Source organism: Dendrobates tinctorius, unplaced genomic scaffold (genome assembly GCF_039654945.1).
Source record: "Dendrobates tinctorius isolate UK_male_01 unplaced genomic scaffold, ASM3965494v1 ptg000211l, whole genome shotgun sequence".
Lineage (NCBI taxonomy): Eukaryota > Metazoa > Chordata > Amphibia > Anura > Dendrobatidae > Dendrobates > Dendrobates tinctorius.
Genome location: NW_027361878.1, coordinates 17,856,435 through 17,873,876, shown reverse-complemented (window position 1 = coordinate 17,873,876; position 17,442 = coordinate 17,856,435). Strand labels below are relative to the sequence as shown.

The window sequence follows — 17,442 nt, the reverse complement described above, 5'->3', positions numbered from 1 at the left end:
TATGTTAATATTTATTCCGTAAAAGACAATGGCTTCGGGGAACAATGTGACAAGTATTGGTAAGTATGTTACTCTATGTTATATGTACTGTATGTCTATGTATGTATTGTATGAATGTATTGTATGTAGTATGTATGTAGTATATATGTGGTATGTATGTAGCATGTAGTATGTATGTAGTATGTATGTAGCATGCATGTATCATGCAGTATGTATGTAGCATGCATGTAGTATATATGTAGTATGTATGTAGCATGTAGTATGTATGTAGCATGCATGTAGTATGTATGTAGTATGTATGTAGTATATATGTAGTATGTATGTAGCATGTAGTATGTATGTAGCATGCATGTAGTATATATGTAGTATGTATGTAGCATGTAGTATGTATGTAGCATGCATGTAGTATGTATGTAGTATGTATGTAGTATATATGTAGTATGTATGTAGCATGTAGTATGTATGTAGCATGCATGTAGTATATATGTAGTATGTATGTAGCATGTAGTATGTATGTAGCATGCATGTAGTATGTATGTAGTATGTATGTAGTATATATGTAGTATGTATGTAGCATGTAGTATGTATGTAGCATGCATGTAGTATATATGTAGTATGTATGTAGCATGTAGTATGTATGTAGCATGCATGTAGTATGTATGTAGTATGTATGTAGCATGTAGTATGTATGTAGCATGCATGTAGTATATATGTAGCATGTATGTTGTATGTATGTAGTATGTATGTAGTATTTATGTAGTATATATGTGTTATGTATGTAGTATATATGTAGTATGTATGTAGTATGTATGTAGTATGTATGTAGCATGTAGTATGTATGTAGCATGCATGTAGTATGTATGTAGTATTTTTTTTTTTTTTTTTTTAACATTTAACACATTAGCCGGATGATGGGACTACTACTGTCCCATCATTGGCTAATGTGTCAATCACTGTCATGGTAGCAGGCATCGCCAGATGGGACTTGTAGTCCCATCGGACGATGCTTGCACAGACCCCCGGACATCAGCACAGCCCCCCGGCAGGCCGGCACAGCCCCCCGGCAGGCCGGTACAGACCCCCACAGGGTGCACAGACCACCGGCAGGCCGGCACAGCCCCCCGGCAGGCCGGCAGAGACCCCCGGAAGGCCCGAAATGACGGCGCATCATGATGCGCACACACCGCGAATCATGATGACGTCAGGCTGTCAATCAACTTTGAACTTCCGATTCCGATGCCGACTTCCAATATTGAAAAAATATCGGAAGTCGGTATCGGAATTCCGATACAGCAAGTATCGGCCGATACCCGATACTTGCGGTATCGGAATGCTCAACACTAGTCGTGATGTCACAGAGGCTGCGGGGAGTCCCCGGCTGATCTGTGAATAAACTAATGACCGTGGGAAAAAAGTCAGAAACTTTCCCACGGTAATTAGATCATCTACAGGCAGCCATTTAGGCTGTGCAGAGCTGAATCAATTCATTTAGTAGTAGTTTACAGTGGGGCTGGTCACATTAGCACAAGTCCTCATTGTAAACTATTTAACCCCTTCTGATGGATTGCAGCGTGGGACATGACTGAACGGCGGAGAGGTAAGGATATTGGTGATTTTTTATGTTATTTTCTTTGCAGGTCATGGTTTTTTTGGCATTTCCAGACTAATAAAAATTTGTCAAAAACTTGGTATATTTATTTCATTAAATGACTTTCTAATTAATACCTGTGTGTGGTTTTTAACCCTTTCTTAGTATAGGGTTAATAATGGATCGGTGTCTTATTGACACCTCTCCATTATTAATCGGCTTAATGTCACCTTACAATCGAATGGTGACATTAACCCTTTGTTATATTAACCCATTCGCCACCGCTACAGGGCAATGGGAATAGAGAGGATAAGTGCCAGAATTGGCGCATCTTATAGATGCGCCATTTCTGGAGTGTCTGGGGGCACATTTTTGTAGCCGGGGGGCAAAAACAATGGTCCCTCTCATGTCTATTAAAATCTGCCCTCACTCACCTGCTTAACCTGTCTAGTTGACAAATTACAGTGGGAGCCCACGCATTATTTTTACAACGAATTAACCCCTTAAAATAACACCTACACCTCCCAAATTTTGCACACAAACCCTCATCTAATTATTAGTCAGGGACATATAAAAAAAAACATGAAATGAAATGGTCTACTGTATGTAAACCATGTGTCATTTCATGTCGGGTTGGGGAATGATTTGATAGAAGCCGGCAATTGAATTAGTGGCTATTCTGCTATGAAGAACTCTATGAAATATATATATAGGTTTGTCTCAATGACATGTATGTATATATATATATATATATACACGAGGGGCGATCCAAATGTAATGATAATCGGTTATTTCTATTGCACACAGAAATTAAAATAAAATGTTTTCTTCTCTCTTAGGTACCCACTAGTTCAGGAAAAAAAAATCACTTAAATAGGCAACGATTCCCGGGAGCTACATTCATTTGAATATGAACTGCCAAGGAGTGAACATCAAAATGGAAAAAAACGAGCTCAGAGCTGTCATCAAATACCAATGCTTGAAAAAAATGTCTACCAAAGACATACACAGCGACTTGGTGGAAACATTGGGGGACTCTTCTCCTCCATATTCCACAGTTGCACGCTGGGCCAAGGAATTTAAGCTGGGAAGAACATCGACGGAAGATGAACATCGCGTAGGATGCCCATCCACGTCCCTCAATGAAGAAAACGTGAAAAAAGTTGAAAAAGTTGTGTTGGCAGATCGAAGAGTGACTATCAGGCATGTAGCTGAGGCCACTGGGATCTCATATGGCAGTATTCAAAGAATCCTTGCAAAAGACTTGCATATGAGAAAGGTCTCCGCGCGTTGGGTGCCAAAAATGTTAACCAACGAGCAAAAGAAGAAACGAGTTGACATTTCAATAGCAAATCTCGAAAAGTTCCAAGCAGACAAGGAGAATTTTTTGTCACGTTTTTTTGACCATGGATGAGACCTGGATCCACCACTTTGATCCCGAAACTAAACAACAATCGATGACATGGAACCGACGCCGAAGAAATTCAAAGTGTCAAGCTCAGCAGGGAAGGTTATGGCGTCCGTTTTTTGGGACGCTGAAGGAATTATTATGGTGGACTATTTGGAGAAGGGAGCCACTATTACGGGCTCCTACTACGCATAACAAATAAGAAGATTGCGGGAGGCTATCAAGGAGAAGAGGCGCGGCAAACTGCGGGCTGGAGTGCTGTTTCACCAAGATAACGCACCGGCTCACAAAGCTGCAGTTGCCATGGCTACCATTCAAGAAGCGGGCTTTGAACTGGTGGAACATCCCCCCTATTCGCCAGATCTAGCCCCCAGTGACTTCTTTCTCTTTCCTCGGCTCAAGGAACACCTCCGGGGCAAGAAATTTGACGACAATAGCGACGTGATAACCGCTGTTGGGGAGTTTTTTGAGGGTCAAGATAAAGAATTTTTTTCGAAGGGAATTCTAAGTTTAGAAAAGAGATGGACTAAATGTATAGACTTGTTAGGAGACTATGTAGAAAAATAAATTTTTTTCGACTATATTCATTGTGTATATTATTGATTATCATTACCTTTAAATGCATTATATGTGTCTATCTATTCTTTCGTTTCTGTTAGAAACCCTGTCAGAGGGCTCTGTTGTGAGCTCATTTTCGGGTTTGCCTCTGGCCTTTGGTGAGGGTTATGGAGCTGGCTGTGCTGACAGAGGAGTAGTGAGTTCTCTATCTGGACTCCCTCTGTTGGTGAAGGGAGGTATTGAAGCTGATCTAAATGGCAGAGACCGGCCACCTGAGGAGCAGGACTGCGATTGGACATCAGGAGTCTGATTGGATTTAAGGCAGCCGACTCCCTAGTTTCTTGCTGGTGATTTTTCCTGACTGTGGCTCCTAGTTTCCAGTTTGGTTACTGCCTTCCTAAAGCTAAGTTTTCTCTGCTATTGTTCATATGAGTTTTTGTCTGGTTTACTTAGTTTTTGTGTTCAGCCAGCCCTGGCTGGGACTCAGCTGAATCCCCATTTTGTCTCTGATCAGTTAATCTCTTTTGCTCTGCCTTCAGAATATACCTGAGTGCTGATATAGTGATTTGAAGTCTAGTGACTTCAGGGTCTTTTTCTATCAGACGTGTTGGACATTCTTTTTGGGTTTTTTGCGTGATTGCAGACAGCAGCTTTTCTTTCCTGTCCTTTCTAGTTAGTGTGGGCCCCATCGTTTCCTCAGCCTATCTTTCTACCTGTGTCTGTGTTTTCATCTTGTTTCACCGACAATACATGTTGGGGGCTGTCTATTGCTTTGGGGGTCTGCTCTGGGGCAGTTTAGATTTTCCCTTTCTTTCTTTAGGCTTATTTAGTTCTCCGGCCGTGACGAGGCGTCTAGGACCACCGTAGGCACGCTCCACGTCTACTGCTAGTTGTTGTGGATAGGATCAGGGGTCTGCAATCTGCTAGTTACCAACCTCTCCGGTTTTCTGGGCTTAGATTGCTTTTTGTTTTTTCCTCCTCGGTGACTCATTCATAACAGGGCTCCATTATGAGTCCATTTTGCAAGCCGGCGAGAAAATCTCGGCAATCGGATGCCATACGGATTACATACGGATGCTGACATGCGCAAAATACGTGACCACACCTTGCTTACGGATGACATATGGAGCACTATTTAGGGGTCATTCATCCGTATTATGCATGAAAAAAAAGGACCGTATTTTGCGTTGGTTAGTGTGACCCCGGCCTATTAAGTAAATCTGTCCTATCCTTCTTGTCAGCGATTCTATGTGCCCTGTTCAGACTCCAGTTGGGATAGTGTCGTTTGGAGAGGCGCTGTTTGATGTTTTCAGACTCATTATGAAAACCTACAGCAGAGCTGCAGTTTCTTTTTGCTCTAATAAATTCGCCTACAGGAATTGCCTTGTTTACATGAGAAGGATGAAAAGAGCGTGCATCAAGTATTGTATTGCCAGCAGTAGATTTCCTGTAAGTTTTGCTGACAATACCACAGCCATCAATACCATTAAGTTCAAAATCCAAAAAAGTGATTTTCTCACGGTGATGATTACATGTGAAATGGAGATTGAACTGATTATCATTTAAATAAAAAATACAATTTTTAATCTCTGAAGTCTCCCCCGCCCAAACAATAATCATATCATCTATGTACCTGGCATATAATTTTATAGACGAAGAAAAAGGATTGCAAGACGTGTACACATAGCACTCCTCCCACCACGCCATAGTTAGATTGGCTACAGTCGGTGAAAATCTGGCCCCCATTGCCACTCCACTAATTTGTAGGAAAAACTTTCCATTGAACATGAAATAATTATGTTGGAGTAGAAAAGAGAGTGTAGCTTTTATGTATTCCTTTAATTCGGCTGTGTATACACTGTACCTGTCTAAATGATGTTGGATGGCCAGAACTGCTATATGTTGTGGAATGCAGGTATAGTGAGGAGACGTCACATGTAATCCAGGTGTATTCATGAGACCATGGAAAATCTTGAAACATACACAAGACATCGCGTGAATCCTGCAAAAAAACAGGTATGCGACATACTAAGGGCTGTAATGCACTGTCAAGCCATGCGCCCAGATGCTCGCTTAATGAACCTATGCCTGAGACAATAGGTCTGATAGAAATAGGTGATAAATGCAACATGGTGTGTTCGGCGCACACCGGCGCACCTTCAAAAGTGCACAGTGCACGCAAAAATCCTACTAGCGCACGGTCTGCGCACCCTATGCTAAAGATAGGGTGCGCAGATCGCATGCGGCCATGTGCGATAGTAGGAGGAAATGACCGGACGGGGAGGGCAGGGGGCGGGGCTTAGCGGCGCCATGTGCTGCATGTAAAATGCGCTAGTCTGAAACCAGCCTTAGTAACAATGTCTTGGAACTTGTCCATTGCAGGTGCTCTACTTTGAACTGGATAGAATTCTGGGTTCTTAGTAACAAAACCAGCTACTTTATTGACCAGGGTGTCATTCTGAGAAGGATTTAACTGCTTCAGATCAATTAATGCTTGCTGCTCACAAAATGCAAGATTCTTAAATTCAGTGACAATGACTTCAGCGGAGCTGGTAATTATTGATTCCTCTGACCAAAAGTGCTTTTTAACAGTCAAGTCCTTATTAAATTTATTTATGTCTTTAATTGTATTGAAAATGTCCAATCTGTGATCAAATGGAGCAAAGTTCATTCCTTTAGAAAGGAGACTATATTCCGATGGAGAAAGATTGTATGATGACAAGTTAAGGACATTTTGAAAGATAAGATGGTATTAAAATAGTGCCAATGAAAGCAAAAACCTTAGGAAATGCATTGTCACCTAGCTTACATGTAACTTATGATAATAGGCCCACATCACAAACATGGCTATCCCTCAAAGGTTTTTATAAATGCGGTCAGTCTCCATTCAAAACCTGTACGGTAGCTTTCAAAACCAACCATTTTTACAAACATGATCACAGCAATAAATTCAGTATTAAGAGCTTCCTAAACTGTAACAGTGACCATCTGGTATATATTATGGAATGTTCGATTTGCAACCTTAAATATGTTGGTTCTACCATCCATAAGCTCAAGACAAGAATCAGAGAACATCTTTATGACATTGAGGAGTCCACTGACATAAATATGTCACATGTATCTAAACACTTTATTGAGTGTCATAATCGCAGCAAAACAGGCTTATGAGCTTATGCTATCGATCATATACCCAAACACATTCGAGGCGGCAATCTCACTGATGTGGTACGTAACAAAGAAGCATACCGGATTTTTTTACTGAGCACATATGCCCCCACAGGGTTAAATCTCAGACGAGAAGTTATGCTGCATTATTAGCAAAGGAAGAGAAAAGGAGAGGAGGGAAGAAAGTAGAAAAAAAACCAAAACATATATGTTTCAATTTTCAAAAAAGTTTTTTTTGTGTGTGCTAATTTAACCCCTTCACTACCAAGGGTGGTTTGCACGTTAACTCCCGGGCCAATTTTTACAATTCTGACCACTGTCCCTTTATGAGGTAATAACTCAAACACTTCCATGGATCCCAGTGATTCTGACCTTGTTTTCTCGTGACATATTGTACTTCATGTTAGTGGTAACATTTCATTCAAATAACATGCGTTTATTTGTGAAAAAAAAGGAAATTTGGCGAAAATTTTTAAAATTTCGCAATTTTCCAACTTTGAATTTTTATGCCCTTAAATCACAGAGGTATGGCACACAAAAAACTTAATAAATAACATTTCCCACATGTTTACTTTACATCAGCACAATTTTGGAACCAAAATTTTTTTTGTTAGGAAGTTATAAGGGTTAAAAGTTGACCAGCGATTTTTCATTTTTGCAGCACTATTTTAATTTTAAGGACAACAACACATTTGAAGCCACTTTGAGGGGTCTATATGATAGAAAATACCCAAAAGTGACACCATTCTAAAAACTGCACCCCTTATGGTGCTCAAAACCACATTCAAGAAGTTTATTAACCCTTCAGTTGCGCCACAGGAATTTTTTTGAATATTTAAAAAAAAATGAACATTTAACTTTTTTTCACAAAAAAAATACTTCAGGTTAAATTTTTTTCATTTTACCAAGGGTAACAGGAGAAATTGGATAGCAAAAGTTATTGTGCAGTTTGTCCTGAGCACGCTGTTTTCTGATATGTGGGGAAGAACCACCGTTTTGGCGCATGGCAGAGCTCAGAAGGGAAGGAGCACCGTTTGACTTTTTCAATGCAAAATTGGCTGGAATTGAGATCGGACGCCATGTCACGTTTGGAGAGCCCCTGATGTACCCAAACAGTTGAAAGTGACCCCATTTTGGAAACTAGACCCCCCAAGGAACTTATCTAGATGTGTGGTGAGCACTTTTATCCCCCCACTGCATCACAGAAGTTTATAACGCCCGGGCATGAAAATAAAAAAATCGTATTTTTTCCACAAACATGATCTTTTAGTCGCCAATTTTTTTATTTTCCCAAGGGTACCAGGAGAAATTAGCCCCCAAAAGTTGTTGTCCAATTTGTCCTGAGTACGCTGATACCCCATATGTGGGAGAAAACCACTGTATGTGCACATGTCGGGGCTCAGAAGGGAAGTAGTGATGTTTTGGAATGCAGACTTTGATGGAATGGTCTGCGGGTGTCATGTTGCCTTTGGAGAGCCCCTAATGTACCTAAACTATTGAAACTCCCCACAAGTGACCCAATTTTGGAAACTAGACCCCCTGCAGAACTTATCTAGATGTGTGGTGAGCACTTTGAACCCCAAAATGCTTCACAGAAGTTTATAACGCCCGGGCGTGAAAATAAAAAAATCATTTTTTTCCACAAAAATTATATTTTTGCCCCCAATTTTTTATTTTCCTAAGGGTAACAGGAGAAATTGGATCCCAAAAGTTGTTTTGCAATTTGTCCTGAGTATGCTGACACCCCATATGTGGGGGTAAAACACTGTTTGGGCGCATGGCAGAGCTTGGAAGGGAAGGAGCACCATTTGACTTTTTCAACGCAGAATTGGCTGGAATTGAGATCAGACGCCATGTTGCATTTGGAGAGCCCCTGATGTGCCCTAACAGTGGAAACCCCCAATTCTAACTCCAACCCTAACCCCAACACACCTCTAACCCTAACCCTAACCCTAACCGGAAGATGGAAATAAATACATTTTTTTTATTTTATTATTTTTCCTTAACTAAGGGGGTGATAACGGGGGGTTTGATTTACTATTTATGGCGGTTTTTATGTTTGGCGGCTGTCATACGCTAAAAGACGCTTTTTACTGTAAAAATAGATTTTGCATCACCACATATTGAAAGCTATAATTTTTTCATATTTTGACCCACCGAGTCATGTGAGGTCTTATTTTTTGCGGGACGAGTTGACGTTTTTATTGGTATCATGTTCGGGCATGTGACATCTTTTGATCGCTTTTTATTCCGATTTTTGAGACGCAGAATGAACAAAAACCAGCGTTTCATGAATTTCTTTTGGGGGGTGCGTTTACACCGTTCCGCCTGCAGTAAAATTGATAAAGCGGCTTTATTCTTCGGGTCGGTACGGTTACAACGATACCTCATTTAGGTCTTTTTTTATGTTTTGGCGCTTTTATGCAATGAAAACAATTTTATATAAAAAATAATTATTTTTGCATCGCTTTATTCTGTGAGCTTTAATTTTTTTATTTTTTGCTGATGATGCTGTACGGCGGCTCGTTTTTTGCGGGACAAGATGACGTTTTCAGCGGTACCATGGATATTTATATGCGTCTTTTTGATCGCGCGTTATTGCACTTTTTGTTTGACGGTATGATAATGAATCATTATTTTTTGCTTCGTTTTTTACTTTTATTTTTCAAGGGGTTCGCTAAAGGGGTTAACTAATGGGACAGTTTTATAGGGCGGGTCGTTACGGACGCAGCGATACCAAATATGTGAACTTTTATTGTTTTTTTCTTTTATTTCCAAAAAATGAATTTATTTGGGAATATATATTTTTTTATTTATTTAGCGAATTTTTAAAAATTATTTTTACACCTTTTTTTTTAACTTTATTACATTGTCCCAGGGGGGACATAACTGTCATGTGACAGATCGCTGATCTGTCACATCACAGATCACTGTGACAGATCAGCGATCTGTCACAGGCACTGCTGCAGACTTCCTCATGCCTGTGCTTTGCAGGCACTGAGGAAGCCAGCTCCCTACAGGCCCCAGAAGGCCCCCGTCGCCATCTTGGATCCGGGGACCTGCAGGGAAAGAGCCCCCTGCGCTGCACATTGCGCTGCTGTGGGGGGCTCAGGGAAGCACGGAGGGAGCCCCCTCCCTGCCGATGCTTCCCTTTAACCCCCGGTACACCGCAATCGTGTTTGATCGCGTTGTGCAAGGGGTTAACGTGTCGGGGGCGGTCCGTGACCACCCCTGACACATTGTGCCGGGTGTCAGCTGTGATAATCAGCTGACACCCGGCCGCGATCAGCAGCGCTCACCACGTGGGCGCCGCTGATCGCTATGACGTAATATTCCGTCCATGGGAATTAGGTCCAGGGTCACATGGACGGAATATTACATCCATTGTAGGAAAGGGGTTAACATGGTTGTTTCCTATTGTGAATAATGTTGGTATTGATGCAGTACAGGTTATTATCATCCTCTTTTTGGTGATTTTTTTTTTTCCAGATCAAATTATACACATACATTTTTCTGATACATATCAAGTATATTTTGAATTTTTTGTAACATATCTTTTCTTGTCTTTCAATCCTTCACTGCGCTGCTTGCAATTGTGCACCTTGCTCCTTTGTCATTGTCTGTTTCCTTATACCTTCCCATGTGTTTTGTGTTTCCTCATTAGTGCATTAGTATATTTTAATCCTTGTTTGTATTTCACTTTGTAACCAGTGCTCAAGAGCCGTGTTGCTCGAAATGCGTATGGTCTCATTACACACCACCCCCTGTCATTGCTGTGCCATCTGAGATGTCTGTTTTGTCATTTTGAATTTTTTAAGGATCATCCAATAAAAATGTTCTAATTTTTAAATAAGCCCTGTGAGTAAGCTGGATCCACTTCTATCTTTCATACAGCACAGCCCCATTGTTTACAGCACAACCCCATTATTGTATACAGCACAGCCCCATGATGGTATACAGCACAGCCCCATGATGGTATACAGCACAGCCCCATGATGGTATACAGCACAGCCCCATTGTACACAGCACAGCCCCATGATGGTATACAGCATGACCCCATTGTACACAGCACAGCCCCATTGTATACAGCACAGCCCCATTGTATACAGCACAGCCCCATTGTACACAGCACAGCCCCATTGTACACAGCACAGCCCCATTGTACACAGCACAGCCCCATTGTATACAGCACAGCCCCATTGTACACAGCACAGCCCCATTGTACACAGCACAGCCCCATTGTACACAGCACAGCCCCATGATGGTATACAGCATGACCCCATTGTACACAGCACAGCCCCATTGCACACAGCACAGCCCCATGATCATATACAGCACTGCCCCATGATCGTATACAGCACAGCCCCATTGTATACAGCACTGCCCCATGGTATACCGCATCTCCCCCCACCCGAGAATGGCCCCACAATCACTTACATTTAAAAAAAACACTCCTCACCTCTTCTCCTCGTGCCCGCGGTGCTCCCGGCTGTCTCCTGCTCTGCCTGGTACACAGTGAGTGTGCTCTCTCCTCCATCATTGCTGTGAACTTTACCAGCGTCTATGATGCTGGTATAGTTCAATGCGGTGTCGGGGGGAGTCGGCACTGGGGGCAGGCGGGGTCCCCTGCCTCATAGGGGCCCCATAGCGGCAGCATGATGTGCCGCTAGCTGGGGGCCCCTGGGGGAGCGGGGGCCCTAGACAGCTGCCTACCCCTAATGCCGACCCTGCCTGTGACGCTGTTGTGCGACACCGGCTGTTCTCCAGCTCCCTGACCCTGCGGTGCTCTCCACTGTATGGGCATCCCGGCCGTCAAGCTGCCTTGCGCTTTTAAAGGGCCCGCGACTTTTTTTAAAATAAATTTTCTCCCCTCTCCTGCAAGGGCCCACTGGGTTTTTCCCTGGCACCCCACAAGGCCAGACCGACCCTGGAGATGCACCATGTCAGCGCCGACTCCCCCCCCCCGCATTGAACTACAAATCAAAGCAATGATGGAGGAAAGCGTCAGCCGACACTCCTCCCATCATTCCCCGCTCTGCCTATGACACAGCAGGTGCGCAATGATGTCATCGCGCTCTCACTGTGTATCAAAAGAACACCGTGAGCACAACTCAAGATGGTGCTAAGGTTAGGTTCCCAAACCGTTAAAGCAACAAATATGAACCTAGCACTCAACTTAAAGGTATTTGTAAGGCGGTTTATTGTAGTACACGAAAAAAGACATTTCGGTCAATGTGACCTTCTTCAGTTACGTGTGGTATATAGATTGTGTAGAGCTTATAGGCATCTATCAGAAAGGACGATGGTGCTTTAGGCATTGAGGAGAGTGATCTCTCTAAGGTAATGAGCTTGTCAGTATATAGGAGAGGGGCAAACGTGCCTCCAGATGCGGTGTCCACCCCTCTCCTATATACTGACAAGCTCATTACCTTAGAGAGATCACTCTCCTCAATGCCTAAAGCACCATCGTCCTTTCTGATAGATGCCTATAAGCTCTACACAATCTATATACCACACGTAACTGAAGAAGGTCACATTGACCGAAACGTCTTTTTTCGTGTACTACAATAAACCGCCTTACAAATACCTTTAAGTTGAGTGCTAGGTTCATATTTGTTGCTCACTGTGTATCAGGCAGAGCAGGAGACAGGAGCCGGGAGCAGCGCGGACACGAGAAGTTGAGGAGTGTTTTTTTATGTGAGTACAGCCAGGACTGTGGGGCCGTTCTCATGGGGGGCTGTATACCATAGTGCTGTATGCCATGGGGGTTCTGTGCTGTATACCATGGTGCTGTATACCATGGGGCGATGCTGTGCTGTATACCATGGGGGGTGCTGTGCTGTATACCATGGGGGGCTGTATACCATGGGGGGTGCAGTGCTGTATACCATGCAGTGCTGTATACCATGGGGGGTGCTGTGCTGTATACCATGGGGGGCTGTATACCATGCAGTGCTGTATACCATGGGGGGTGCTGTATACCATGGGGGGTGCAGTACTGTATACCATGCAGTGCTGTATACCATGGGGGGTGCTGTGCTGTATACCATGGGGGGCTGTATACCATGCAGTGCTGTATACCATGGGGGGTGCTGTATACCATGGGAGGCTGTATACCATGCGGTGCTGTATACCATGGGGGTGCTGTGCTGTATACCATGCGGGAGTGCTGTGCTGTATACCATGGGGGGTGCTGTGCTGTATACCATGGTGGGCTGTATACCATAGGGGGTGCTATGCTGTATACCATGCAGTGCTGTATACCCTGGGGGGTGCTGTGCTTTATACCTTGCAGTGCTGTATACCATGGGGGTGCTGTGCTGTATACCATGGAGGGCTGTATACCTTGTGGTGCTGTATACCATGGAGGGATGTATACCATGCGGTGCTGTATACCATGGGGGGAGTGCAGTGCTGTATACCATGGGGGGCTGTATACCATGCGGGGCTGTGCTGTATACCATGCGGTGCTGTGCTGTATACCATGCGGTGCTGTGCTATATACCATGTGGTGCGGTGCTATATACTATGCGGCTGTGTTAAATACCATGGGGGGTACATTATATTCTATGGGGGAGGCTGTGTTATTTAATATGAGGGGCGACATGATATTCTATGGTGTAGAAAGTCAGATACCTGTCCTCCGCTCCTTTCATTCTCTATGTGGGGGTGGAGTTATGGGAATAATGGGGCTGTGGACAGTTCGAGGGATGGAGCCTGGGCTGGTCTCAAGGGGGCCCCAAAAATGTTGCCAGTATGGGGCCCCGAAATTCCTAGTGGCAACCCGGGGTGGGGGGCCATTTGAAAGTCCGCAAAGGGGCCCATAACTTTGTAGTTACACCACTGGTCAGAAGTTTATTTTATGGCAAACTTTACACGTTTGAGTCATTTATTATGGAATAGTTTAGGTGTCTAAAACAAGTTAATAGTTAAAATATAGATAGATGTGTTTAGTATACACTTGTTATATGACCACGGTAAGTTGAAAGTGACCATCACGGGGTTAACAATATCCTTAATCTTTTCAGATCAAGAAGGTGGGTCCAGCCTGTCATCTGCTTTTGGGGGCTCTGCAGTAGTCAGAAAAGATCATCTGGAGAATGTGGCTAAGGGATGCTGCTACAAGGTTAATAACAAGTATGATGAGAAAATCCCACCATATCCCCCTGAAAAGGTGGCGCGGGCAGCCCTGGAGCTGGTGGATCAGACAATGCCGTACAGTGTTACCCGCGCCAATTGTGAACACTTTGCCACGGAACTGCGATACGGAAAAGGCTTCTCTGACCAGGTATGGTGCATTATCTAGAGACAGTGCCAATCTTATTAGTGCCAGGACACAGCAGGGTACAGATGCCAAAAAAAAACTTGATTAAAAAAAATATGTTTTCATTTCCATACTGCAGGAAATATATTGTTTTCTCATGATTTAGGGATGCATTATTTGTGCAGGAATTGTGAAGAATTCTCTGATATGTGGAGTTTTCTTTTGCTTGATCTAATTTTCCAAGTTATAAGTTAACACAGAATTCTTAGATTAAAGAGAATCCATCAGCACGTTTTTGGTACATAATCCAAGATGAGACTGATGTAGGGACAGAGACCCTGATTCCAGCGATGTGTCACTTACTGGGCTGTGTGTTGTTGTTTCAATAAAATCAGTGTTTTATTATCAGGAGATTATCACTACAGGACTAGGTGTCCAGTTTCTTCTGGTCTAACCACTCCCCCACCTCTGATTAGCAGCTTTCTGTCCCTACACAGTGAACATAGAATGCTACCAATCATTGGTGTGGGTGGGGTTATACACAGCTCAGCATTCAGAGCACTGCTAGATCTGCAGTAGAAAAAAGTGATTGTATCACAAGGACAGCAATGTTACTTTGCTGGAATCAGGCTCTCAGCCCCTATATCATGCTGTACTCAGATTACAAATTAAAAATTTGCTGACAGATTCCCTTTAAAGGAACTTTAATGGTAGAATAAAGAAAAACTGTGAAGCATAAGGTGTTCAGGGTTGAACTTTTCCACCACAGAACCAAACAGTCCTTAATGTCCTGGAGAAGACAACCCCACTCTGGAGCCAATCACTTGTCACTTGACTATTTTTTATAGGCCGATTCACAAGTTACCCATAAAAAGAAAAAAAAAATAGTGATGAGTTTTATTGTGTTTTGCCTTGGTACACCTTTTAGCACTTTCTCTGCTCCAGGCTAGTGCTGTCCATCACCAGTGAGGGAGGCGGAGACATGCAAAACCAGTGGGCGGAGCAGTGAACAGAGCTTCTTGGCAACACCTAGGGTGCAACAAGCAAGCTAATTAGCATATTTCATTAAACGTCAAATTTTGGAGAATGGAGGCAGAAATTAGAATACTCTTTATAGGAACCATACTCCTTATAAGACTATGTGGTTAGTTTATGCTGAAAGTTTGGGTCAACCATTTCCCTTTAATTTTTTGGTTTCAATGCAATGCGTCTTGCAGTTTTCTATATCATTTACATCGTACAGACAAATCAATTCTTCCTTGTTTCAGGTGTCTAATGCTGCAGTGTACACGGCTGTCGGAGGAGGAATCTTTGCTGCAGTTCTGGCCGCCATAGCTGTCGTTACCAGAAGCAGAAGACAAAACCAATGAGAACATAGAAATCTGTTTGTGCCCGGTCAATTTTTTGTAAATCAGAGTTTTTAAAAAAATAGATCTGTCACAAAAAAAACTGCTTACATTTTTTTTTCAATAAAATCTCCTAAACCTGATGAAGCTGCTGTATTTACTTTCATCCATGCCAGATTCGCAGTTATTATACTTTTGAAAAACGTTCCTAACTGATAATAACAAGCACATTTTTATGATTCCAGCAACTGTCTTCTGTCTTAATATTCAGATTATACAGCCATTCGCAAGTGGATTTTCAGTGTAAATACATCAGCCTCATCAAGTCAGAGATCTTTTGGGTTTTTTTTTTGCTTTCTGCTTAGAAGATGCTCAAAAGACGCCAAGGTGTTTTTTTGGGATTGCTTTGGCAACAATGACGCTTTTCAATGAAGGTAGTATTGTAAATAATATTAGTATAAAATATTAAGTGAAAGTGTATTCTTATATTTATTATTCATAATGTACATAATAACTGTTAGGGTTGGCGGAATGCACCAAATAAAATATAATAGTAAGGTGCGTTAGCAACCCGGAATCCACCGTGCAAAGATGGTATACTGCTGCTCGATAATGGCGAACACTGACTGAACACCAGCGGGGTAAAGGCTGACTCGATGTGTACAGGAGCGAACTCTGTTACTGCACAGAGCCGCAGAACACAAGTGCCGGAGCCTGTTAACCTCACAGGGCTCGGCAAGGTGAACACTAGTTATGAGACACAGGACTCTGCCCCAAGGACACAGGGTTAGAGTCCCTCTAGTCCCACTAGAGTTCAACACCACAACTGCGATGCCTAAACTAATTAATATAATCACACCACGTGTTCACTGCACCAGTTTAGCAGAAGCCACTAACCACCAAGAGCGGGGAGGTAAGCGCTTGACTTGCGCATGGCGCCACGGTGAGGAACGTTGCTGCACATGCGCTCCAGTGGTGCCTTGTGCTGACTGGTGCTAACACTCGTGTGGAGAACGGGATGCTCTGTGGCACATTGAGTCAGCGCCAGTAGTGGCATAATCTATCTCCCTAAACCCTAACTCATACACAACCAAGGGTAGGGGTTTCATAATGAGTCAGTCACCAGTCTCATACATCCGTCATCACATCACACAACTAGCCATCAGAGTCTATATTAGTGCATGGCCGAGCGGCCATGCGAACCTTTTATAGCAGCGTCCTTCCGGGACCTTCCTGATGGTCCAATCCGAGCAGCTTGAGGACCTGAGCATGTGACCTCCGACCTCCAATGAGAGGTCATCCCACGGGCATTCTCAGTAGGCTGGAAAAAGGACAGTCTCAGGAGCTGCTCTCTGCGAACTAGTGCGGATTGCTAAAGCTGGACCAGAGGTGGCAGCAGCAACCAACCTGACCGCACTAGCCTGAGCAAGATGCCAGGAACCACGTGTTTGCTGAGCAGCCTCCTCTGCGGTTGGGACTGAATGGGAGACCACAGAAGGCAAGGCTGGTGATTCCTCCTGTGCAGAGGTCGGAACCTAGCAATAGCTTAAATAACTTTGTAATACATCACATTACTTATCTTATTCTAGTTTTACAGACTACGCCTTCTAGAATACAGGCTGCAGCTCAGGATGAATGGAAAAAAAAAATACAAGTGTCCAAAGTTGTGAGCAGAACTATCTATATTTTTCTGTCCGCTATCTAATACTGTATATTACATTTTATATTAGATTTTATGTAATATTGCATTAATATTTTCAGTATTTATCTATTAATAAAAGAAATATATCATTTTTATTGTGATATTTTCTCTTCGTCTGTGATCCTGCAGTAATCTATCACCTCCAAAAAAAATGTTTATCTGAAGATATCGGGCTACTTTGCAAGCAAATCACATCTGGACAGCTTACTGAAAGCTACAAGGAGTAAATGAAGCTATATTCTCCCTACAGCCGCTTGCTTCCAGTCATTTGGGTGCAGGGAGTTTACAGTCACTGCTCTCAATACAGCGAGTGCATTGTAATCACTCCTGGCACTTTGAGTGACGGTTCGCTCTGCAGTGTGTATGTGTGGTGTGCACAGAGCAGGCTGTCTATGTGCAGGGAGTTTACAG

The 17,442-nt window shown here is 43.0% G+C and overlaps 1 protein-coding gene across 1 annotated transcript in view; it reads left to right on the top strand.

Moving 5' to 3' along the window:
- LOC141058323 (phospholipase A and acyltransferase 2-like) overlaps positions 1–17,122 on the top strand; it is a 53,323-nt gene extending 36,201 nt beyond the window's left edge. The window contains exons 3-4 of the mRNA XM_073554533.1: positions 13,748–14,007; positions 15,252–17,122. Of these exons, the coding sequence (XP_073410634.1) occupies positions 13,748–14,007; positions 15,252–15,353 (362 nt within the window). The 3' untranslated portion in view covers positions 15,354–17,122. The remainder of the gene's footprint in view (positions 1–13,747; positions 14,008–15,251) is intronic.
- The last annotated feature ends 320 nt before the right edge of the window (positions 17,123–17,442 follow it).